The following is a 9,635-nucleotide window of genomic DNA, read 5'->3' as shown; positions in this document are numbered from 1 at the left end:
GGGACAGAGCATCGGGACAGATCCCTGGGACAGATCCCTGGGACAGAGCCCCGGGACAGAGCTTCAGGACAGAGCCCTGGGACAAATTCCTGGGACAGAGCAGCGGGACAGAGCCCCGGGCCAGGCCCCCGGGACACATTCCCGGGCCGTGTGGTCCCGCGTGTCCCCCGGGCTCACCTGGACGATGGCTTTGGAGCCCATCACCTCCAGCACCTGCCCGCTGCGGGTGCTGCCGTTGGGCAGCGTGAAGTTCACGATCTCGGCGTACTGGGCGAACTGCGGGGACAGGGCAGGGGGGAGTTGGGGCGGGGGGCTCCTCTGTGCCCCCCCAGCCCGCCCCTGCCCCCCCAGCCCTGCCAGGCTGCCCCATTTCCCCTCCTGAGGGGCGGGTTTGTGCTCCCCGAGGCCACCGCACACTGAGGGGGGACACTGGACAGCGCTGGGGGGCCGGGGGAAGGTGCTGCCTGTCCCTGCCCCGTCCTGGAGCCACTCCGGGCTCTGCACCGCTCCTGCCTCGGCTTCCACAACACTGGGCAATGTTCCCAACAATGGGGACAGTCCCGGTACCGCCAATTCACACAGTCCCTGCCAGGTACGGACGGGGCCACCACGGTGCCACCTCGCACTGGCCACGGGGACGAGTGGGACACGGCACCCCAGGGGACACCACCCACCCTCCCCAACCCCCCCGGGGCGGATGGAGGGGACTTTTCTTTGGCTGAGGGGACACGTCCTGCTCTGGAGACAACGTCCAAAGGGTCTCTCCCCCGCCCAGCCCTGCCTGCCCAGCACACTCCCGGCTCTCCTCTTCCTCCTCCTCCTCACTCCCAGCCGCCACCGGGGCTGCCTCCGGCCCTGTGAACTTTGGACTTTAATTCTTCTGGAAAGACCTTTGGATAAAGGACGACAAAGGCGAGGAAACCCCCGCCACGGGCTGGCTCTTTAACTGAGCTGGTTAATTCCCGTCCCGCCGGGCTCGGCGTGAAAGGGGCCATGGAAACGAGCCAACGGGCAACAAAGCCCCTCGGAGGGTCCCCCAGGGGCCCGGAGCCCACCCAAGAGAGCCCAGACCTTGCGCCGGGAGCAGGGACAGGCAGGGTGACACCAAGGTGCCGCCCCGGGCTGGGACACGGGCCGTGGTCTCACTCAGAGCGGGGTCCCGGAGGGAGCTGGAAGTTGGGCAGGGGACAAGGGACAAGGGACAGGAGCCACAGATTGGGCAGGGGAGAAGGGCTGGATTTTGGGCAGGGGCACAGGAGAACAGGGGGCAGGGGCCGAGCTCGGGCAGGACATGGGGGGAGGACACGGGGGGAGGACACGGGGGCCGCAGCGCAGTGTCCCCGGGTCGAGCGTACACTCGTCCCCCCCGGGGCACACACCGCCCGTACGGGGACACGGGGACACGACAATCGCACGGGGACACGGGGACACGGGCTCTGCTGCCGACCGCGTCCAGAGGAGGGAGCTCGGACCCCAGAGAGGAGGGGACAGCCCGGGGGACAGGGGACAGCCCGGGGGACAGGGGACAGCCCAGGGGACAGCCCAAGGGACAGTGGAGAGGAGGCTGGGGACAGGGGACAGCTCAGGGGAACAGGGGACAGGAGAGACGGGACAGGAGACCAGTCCAGGGGACAGGGGACGAGAGACATGGGACCAGCCTGGAAAACAGCCCAGGGGATGAGGGCTGGGGAGAAGGGATGTGGGACAGGGGAGAGGGGACAGCCCAGGGGACACGAGAGAGGTGATGAGGGACAAGCTCCCCCCGGTGCCCTCCCCCTGCCTGGGTGACAGCCCAGCCCTGGGGGGACAGCACGGTGGTGCCTGGCCAGCCCCAGGTGACACTGCCGAGGTGTCCCTTTGTCACCCCCCCAGACAGGGTCCTACCTTCACGTTGTCCAGCACCACGAGTGGCCCGTTGACCCCACACACCGTCCTGTAGGCTGGGGAAGGGAAGGACACACCGTCAGTCCCGGAGGTGCTCCCACCCCCATCCCAGCACTGGCAGCACCAAACCCTGGGATCCATCCCACTGCAGTGCCACCCCATCCTGCTGTCCCATTCCTTATCCCAGGGCCAGCCCGAGTGACCAGTGGCAGCTGAACTGGAGACCTGGAGCACCCACCCTGCAGGAATGTCACTCCCGCCACGGTGCCTGGTGACAGCTGGATGTGTCACCTCCTGGAGGTGTTCCCACACACCTGGCAGGGATGTCACAACTGGGAATGTCACCACAACCAGCAGTAAGGCCTCCCCTTGTCCCCCAGCTTCCCTGGCTCACCCCTCCAGCAGCACCAGGAGAGGTTCCCTGCCTTGGGACATCCCCTCCCAGCAAGGTGCCACCACAGCCTGGTGACCTGCTGGAACTCCAGTGGCTCCTGCAGGTCCCAGCAGGGTGTCTCCATCCCACCAGGCCTTTCCCACCCACCCCACGTCCTCTGTCCCAGCCCGGGTACAGACCCCTCACCCCCCAAAACCCCCGGGCCCAGCCCTGACCCCCTGAGATGGGCACAGCCCTGCAGAGAGTCATGGAACACAATGGTTTGGGTTGGGAGGGACCCTTAAATGTCACCCAGTGCCGCCCCTGCCATGGGCACGGACACCTTTCAGTAGCCCAGGTTGCTCCAAGCCCTGTCCAGCCTGGTTTTGGACACTTCCAGGGGAGGGGCAGCCAGAGCCTCCCAACCCTCACAGGGAAGAGTTTCTTCCCAATTTCCCATCTAAGTCCCCCTCTTTTGGTTTAAAACCACCATCCTTTGAGAGTCCTGGTGGGATGCAGAGGGCACTGCCCCGAGACCCCGCGGGGCACCAGGGACACACCCGGGGTGGCACTCAGGTGAGGACAGGAGGGTGCTGGGGGTGTGGCCCCCCAGGGGCCCCCGTGGGGCAGGAGGCACCCAGGACATTAAGGACAAGGGTGCCAAAGGGGCCGAGGCCGTTCGGGAGCCCAAGGAGAGGCAGCAGGGCCGGGAGTGCCGGGATTGGGCTCAGCCCCGGTGGGTGTGGGGGCACCGAGCCGGCCCTGAGCTGCCCTTGGTCATCCCAGGATGTGTCAGTGCCGAAATCCTGCCCTGGCAGGGCGGGGCTCGCTGACCCCGCCGGGCCCTTTCACCCCTCTGCCCCCTCTCCTCCCGCCGGGGTTGGGATTCCCTCTTGATCCCGGTGGGATGGGAGGGGCCGGGCCGGCTGCGGGGCTCCTCACCCCCCCTCCTGCCGGCCCTGGGATGGGGGGGCCGTGTCCTGGCACTGGGAGGGGGTTCCTGCCCCTCAGCACCCCGGCTGTCCCTGAGGTGGTGCTGGCATTGTCCCCAGCTGGATCAGCCCCGGGGACTCCATTTCTAGGGGATGGGTCCCCTTTGCTCCCCACTGGCCACAGTTTGGGGAGCACCAATCCCTGCACAACCCACAGAGCAGTGTGGGGTCACCCCCCTGGCACAACTGCACCCCCAGTGTCCCCCTCCCCTCTCCCAGACCGTGCCAGGGCACAGAACTGGCAGTGCCAGTGACCCCTGACACTTCTGCATGAGGATCACAGAATTCCAGCCTGGTTTAGGTGGGAAGGGACCTGAAAGCCAATCCAGTCCCTCCCTCTGCCAGGGGCAGGGACACCTTCCACCAGCCCAGGTTGTTCCAAGCCCCATCCAACCTGGCCTTGGACACTTCCAGGGATCCAGGGGCAGCCACAGCTTCTCTGGGCAACCTGGGCACAGAGATGGAGGATCCATCCATCCATCCACCCACCCAACCACACATCCACCCACCCACCCATCCATCCACCCATCCATCCATCCATCCATCCATCCATCCAACTATCCATGCAATATATAATTATCTATCTTTTCATTCATCCATCCATCCATCCCTCCACCCACCCACCCATCCCATTCATCCCCCCCATCCATCCCTCCATCCATCCATCCCTCCATCCATCCATCCACCCATTTAACCATCCACTCCATCCAGCTATCCCTCTTTTCATCGATCCATCCATCCAGCATGGAAAAAGTGAAGGAGGAGGAGGTGGAGGAGAAGGAGGAAGAGGAGGCAGAGGAGGGGGAGGGCCGAGGCAGCGGCGGGGGAGCCCCGGGAAGCTCCAATTCCCATAATTAGGCAGCGGAGCGGGGCCGGGCCGGGCCGGCGGGGTGGGTGGGCTGCGGCCGACCGGCCGGGGGCACGGCCGGGGAGCGGGGGGCGGAGGGAGAGGGGCCGAGGGAAAAGAAAAGTCTTTCAACCTGGCCTTTCCACACCCCCAGCCCCAAATTCACAGCTCCTGTCAGATGCGATCTCCGTTAGCGCCCGCGCTCACGCACTGCTGCCCACCGCGCCGGCCGGGGGGGGACACGGCCCCGCGCACAAAGGGGGCCCCGCCCGCCGCTAATTGCTGCCGCTCGCCCGCCCTGCCCTCGCCGGCCCCCCCCCGGCCCCTCCGCCCCGGCCCCCCCGGGCCGCGCCCGCCTTAGGGCTCGGCTCCAAAGTGCGCCCGCGGCCCCTTCCCACCGCCGGAGGGGGGGCACGGACCGCTGAGATCAGGGAATCATGGAATGCTTCGGTCGGAGGGACCTTAAAGCCCATCCAGTGCCAACCCCAGGGACACTTTTCTCTAGCCCGGGTGGCTCCAGCCTGGCCTTGGACACTTCCAGGGATCCAGGGGCAGCCACAGCTTCTCTGGGCGACCTGTGCCAGGGCCTGCCCACTCTCCCAGGGGAGAATTCCTCCTCAGTGTCCCATCTAACCCTACCCTCTGGCACTGGGAAGCCATTCCCTGTGTCCTGTCCCCAGGGCAGGGTCACCTTGGCCTCTGGAGCGGGAATGCAGCGAGGGATGCTCAGCCCTATCCCAAATTACAGAGTGGGACCCAGCTGGGGCAGAGATAGGAGATGGGGCAGATAAACAGCCCCCAAGTGCCCCAAAGCCTCTGTCCCAGGGCAAGGACAGGGAGGAGGAGGGGGCTCAGCAGGTCTGTAGGTTATCCCATGGATTTCATCAGAAGGACGTTGGACGGCGCTTGGATCCACCCGGTCGGGGGGAGGGGTCCCTGCCATGGCAGGGGGTGGCACCGGGGGGGAGCTTTAAGGTCTCTCCCAACGCAAACCAGCCTGGGATTTTAGGATTCCGTAAATGCTGAGTTTTTATCCAAACTCCTGATGTCTGAAGTGACCCGGCCCCGTTCCGGGGATGGGACACGAATCCATCCCCGACGGCAACCCCGCGCTCAAAATCCCGCTCGGCCCGACCCCACCCCCTCCTCCCGAGCCACCCTCCTGCCCCGGGGCCATCCTGGGACTTTTCCGACAGTCCCTAAGTGACCGTTTCCCCCCTCCACAACCTGCCCATTGTGCCGTGTGTCACTTTGTGCCGCGCTGTCAAACCCACCGGCCTGTCCCAGCCCGGCAGAGCCCGTGAAAAGCGCGGCGGGGGGTCACACTCTATGCCACTAATTAGGGCCCGGCGGGCGAGGGTTCCCATACACACCTGCACGTCATGTGAGGGGAGCCAAAGAAAGGCAGCCCCAGCCAAGCGTGAACCGAACAAGCGGCCCGAGGAAGGGGGAAAAAAAAAAAAAAAAAAGGAGAAATAAATTGCTGGGCTTGCTGCCGCGTTCGCCGGCAGACAAAACAGGGCTGGGGGCGTGGGAGGCGGGGAGGGGGCTGCGGACCCCGCGCCGGGCCAGCTGGGCTGAGGGAGCCGGGAGGAGGGGGCTCCGAGGGGAAAGAGAAGCGGTGGAGGGCTGGGGGATCCCCCCACGCTGTGGGGCAGAGGGGCCCGTGCCGGTGGCATGGACCAGGGGGTGCTGGATGGAGGGATGGATGGATGGATGGAGGGATGGAGGGATGGATCCATCAGCTGCGGCCCCCAGGAACCCGTCAGCCCCTTCCCCACAGCCCCCCGGCACTGCCAGCCCCCGTGGTCACGCCGAGGACACCAGCCCTGCTCTGCTTCCCAGAGGGTGGGGGGCAGCTCCAGAGGGTGGGGGGCCCCAAGGTCACCCAGGCCCCTCCCGTCTGCAGCACTGGGAAGGGGGCAGGGGGCTGGCAGAGCTGGCAAGAGGGCGAGGGGAGCAGCGAGCCCAGCTCTCCACCACCGGCTGCCTCCTGCTACCAGGGGCCCGACGGCTGCCGGGGTTTATATATTTAAAAAATCAATTTTGGGGATTTGGAATGGGCGGGGGGGGGGGGGGGGGGGTGGCTCACACCTCCCCACGGGGCCTCCCCGGGCTCTACCACAGCCCCCAGACATCCCAGGACCCTCCCCCCCAAGGCTCTTGGGGAGCAACCTCAGGTCCTAAACTGTCCCTCCATCTGTCTGTCCCTCCGTCTCTCCATCCCTCCACCCCTCCATTTATTGATTCCTGCATCTATCCCTGCACCCCTCCATTTATTCATTCCTGCATCTCTCCCTCCATCCCCCCATCCCTCCATTTATTCATTCCTGCATCCATCCCTCCCTCCCCCGTCCCCTCTCCAGCCCAGCTCCCGGGCTGCTCTTGCTGAGTTCGAAGCAGCCGGTGGGACGGGGGAGGGGAACAGGTTGGGGACCCCCCCCCCCCGCACAGGTACGGGCACGTGCGGGCAGGGCCCCGAGCCCACGTGCGGGACCGGCAGCGGGATCGCTCCCGGGGCTGTTTTTCCCGGCGCTGGGTCGAGCCAAAGGCCGGGAGGTGAGAAGTGGCTCTTTCGTGCTAATGGATTCGCGGCGCTGGGGAGCGGCTGCCGATTGCTCGGCTGTCTCTCGGGAGAGCGGGCTCTGGATGGGCACTGCGGGCACTGCCCACCCCTGCCTGCCGTCCCTGCCCACCCTGGCTGCCCACGGCACTGCTTGACCACCCTCCCTATGCCCAGTGCCACTCTGGGACACCACACTGGGACCCCACACTTGGGGGGACACCGCGTGGGGCTGAGGGACACACGGCATGTGAAGCTGGCACTGTGGCGCACACCTGAGACTCCCCGGCACAGGGGTGGTGCCCACCCCCGCCCGGACCCACAGCACCCCCCCGTCCCACCCAAACCCGCCCCACTGCGCCCAGGTGGCACCCCGAGGAGCTCAGGCGCCCTCAGCCACACCCCGCTCCTTCCCCCAAAATCGGGAGCGTCCTTATACCTCCCCCAGACCCCTCTGTCACCCTCAGGTTCCCTCCCAGCTGCCCCCTTGCTGGGGTCCCTCCTCCCGGTGCCACCCCTGCCGTCACCTCGCAGCCCATTTTGGGGCGCCGGGACCCCCCTCTCCCTGCCCTCCATCGGCAGGGAGCCCACCCTGTGCCCCTCACACGCCTCCCTCCCGGGTGGCAGCGACACCCCGGGCAGGACTTTGTGCCAGCCTGGATGGGGGTGCCGGGTTTGGCTGTGCAGAGCCAGCCTGGCAAAGCCGGCACTGCCCGTCCCGCTCCCGAGGGGGAAACGCGGCAGGAGGGAAAAAACCACGGAAATGAGCATTTTTGCCTTGGAAAGGGACAGCCGGGCGACACCCGGGCCAAGGGCTGGCGCTCAGCCAGGTGACCGGGACACGAGTCACCCCCGGGTGGCCGCTCCCGGCTCCGTGTTGACACCAAACACGGCGGGGCCGGGCAGGGCCGGCCGGGCTGGGAGGGAGCGGCCGGGACCGTGCCAGCCCGGAGCCACCCGGCTCGGGACCGGCGAGGTGGCATCCTGGGAGGTGACTTCCAAACTCCCTCCGACCACCCCGACCCGGCAGCGAAGGCACAAAGGTCACAGCAAACGTCCTTGGTGCCGTGGGCGGTCGGGGACGGGGCGCTGGGGGGTGCTGGGGGGCTCACCCACCCCCCGATGTGGGGCGGGCACCATGCCAGGCTCCCCGAGGTCGGGGTGGGATGGGGGAGCGGCCCAGGGTGAGGGGCTGAGGGTGCCAGCGCTGAGCCCCCAGAAGCCCCCAGACCCTCAGGAGCCCCCAGCCCCCCAGGAGCCACGGGGGGCACCCGGGGACGGACGGAGCACCCACGGGCGTGACACAAAGTCCCGCTGGTGTCACACCGACGTCCCCTCGATGGACACGTCCCCACCCCCCGACACGCGTGGCTCACCCCAGGGACACCTTGGCGGGTCCCACACCCTGTCGGGGCGGGGGAGAGGGACACCCGGGGCACCCCCGCACCCCTGTGGGGTCACCGCAGCCCCCGCGCACCCCACGGCCCTCGGGGGGCCGGGACACCTTCCCTGGCCCCTGCAGTGTGGAGCCCAGGAGGGGGGCACCCCCCAGCCCCACACAGCCCCTGTACCCCCACAGCCCCACACAGCCCCTGTGCCCCCCGAGAGACACACACAGCCCCTGTGCCCCCCGAGAGACACACACAGCCCCTGTGCCCCCCGAGAGACACACACGGGCCCTGTGCCCCCCGAGAGACACACACGGGCCCTGTACCACCCTCTCACCCCTGCCTGCCCCGGTGTCACCCCCCCGTCCCTTCCTGCCCCGCTGCCATCCCCGTCCCCCCTGCCTGTCCCGGTGCCACCTCCATCCCTTCCCGACCCGGTGCCACCCACCCACCTCTGCCCGGTGTCACCCACTCGTCCCTGCCTCCCCGGGGTACCCACGGCGCCCACCCTGCCCGGGGACACAGGGGTGCCGTGCCCGCCCCCGGCGCTCTCCGCCCAGTCCCCCCGTGCCCCTCGTGCCCCCCGTGCCCCCCGTGCCCCCCGTGCCCCCCGCTCACTCAGCCGGGGGTTGCTGCTGTAGTCTCTGCTCACGGCCAGCCCGTGCTCCCGGGCGGCCGCCAGCGCTGCCGCCGCTGCCGGTGCCTTGGTGGCGGCCATGGCACGGTCACGGTCACGGACACGGTCACGGACACGGTCACGGGCACGGCGGGGCCGGGCAGGACGCACCAGTGCCCCGGGCTTTGTACCCCGGCCCGGCCCCCGCCCGGCCCGCCCGCCCGGACGGCCCCGCCCGCGGACCCGGCGGCACCTGAGGCAGCGGCGACACAGGTGACACCGGCAGCACAGGTGACACCGGAGACACAAGGGACACCGGAGGCACCGTCGGCCCCGTGTTGGCCGTAAACAGCGGGAGGGAGCGGCCGGAGCGGCCACAGCGCCTGTCCCGGGCCTCGGGGAGGGAGAACGGGAGTAGGGATAGGGAATGGGATAGGGATAAGGATAGGGATGGGGCAGGGATAAAGATAGGGAATGGGATAGGGATGGGGTAGGGATAAGGGATAAGGGGTATGGGTAGGGGTAAGGGCTAGGGAATGATATGGGGACAGGGACATGGCCACAGATAAGGGCAGGGACAGGGATGGGGACAGGGGTTGGGATAGGGATAAAGGATAAGGGAAAATGGATGGGTATAAGGGAAAGGGATAAGGAACAAGGGTAGTGACAAGGGACAGGGATAAGGTTAGGGATAAGGGACAGGGATAAAGGATAGGGATAAAGGATAGGGAACGCTGTGGGGATGGGGGTATGGGCAGTGATAGGGATGGGGAGGGGAATGGAGGTGGGAGTAGGGGTGGGGTGGAGACAAGGCTGGGACAGGTGAGGGGACAGGGTTTGGGACAGGTGGGGCTCGGGGCAGTGCCAAGGGCAGGGGAGGAGGTAATTGGGGGGGGGGGGGGGGGAGCGGGGGGGGGTACCCCCCACAGAGGCAGGGCAGGGCTGGGGGCAGGGCTGGGGGCAGGGCTGGGG

The 9,635-nt window shown here is 67.6% G+C and overlaps 1 protein-coding gene across 2 annotated transcripts in view; it reads right to left on the bottom strand.

The window, feature by feature from the left end:
• The window catches only part of ATP6V1B1 (ATPase H+ transporting V1 subunit B1), a 17,476-nt gene extending 8,676 nt beyond the window's left edge, over positions 1-8,800 (bottom strand). The window contains exons 1-3 of one of the 2 annotated variants that reach the window (XM_027670139.1): positions 8,666-8,800; positions 1,885-1,940; positions 178-276 (exon numbers count right to left, since the gene is read on the bottom strand). In XM_027670139.1, coding sequence (XP_027525940.1) covers positions 178-276; positions 1,885-1,940; positions 8,666-8,765 — 255 coding nt within the window. In that variant the 5' untranslated portion in view covers positions 8,766-8,800. Of the gene's footprint in view, positions 1-177; positions 277-781; positions 1,078-1,884; positions 1,941-8,665 lie in introns of those variants that run through there. The other variant, XM_027670140.1, reaches the window with a different exon arrangement.
• Between the last annotated feature and the right edge of the window lie 835 nt (positions 8,801-9,635).

This window comes from Corapipo altera, unplaced genomic scaffold (assembly GCF_003945725.1).
Source record: "Corapipo altera isolate COAL_440 unplaced genomic scaffold, ASM394572v1 166, whole genome shotgun sequence".
NCBI lineage: Eukaryota > Metazoa > Chordata > Aves > Passeriformes > Pipridae > Corapipo > Corapipo altera.
This window is presented reverse-complemented; position numbering and strand designations above follow the sequence as displayed.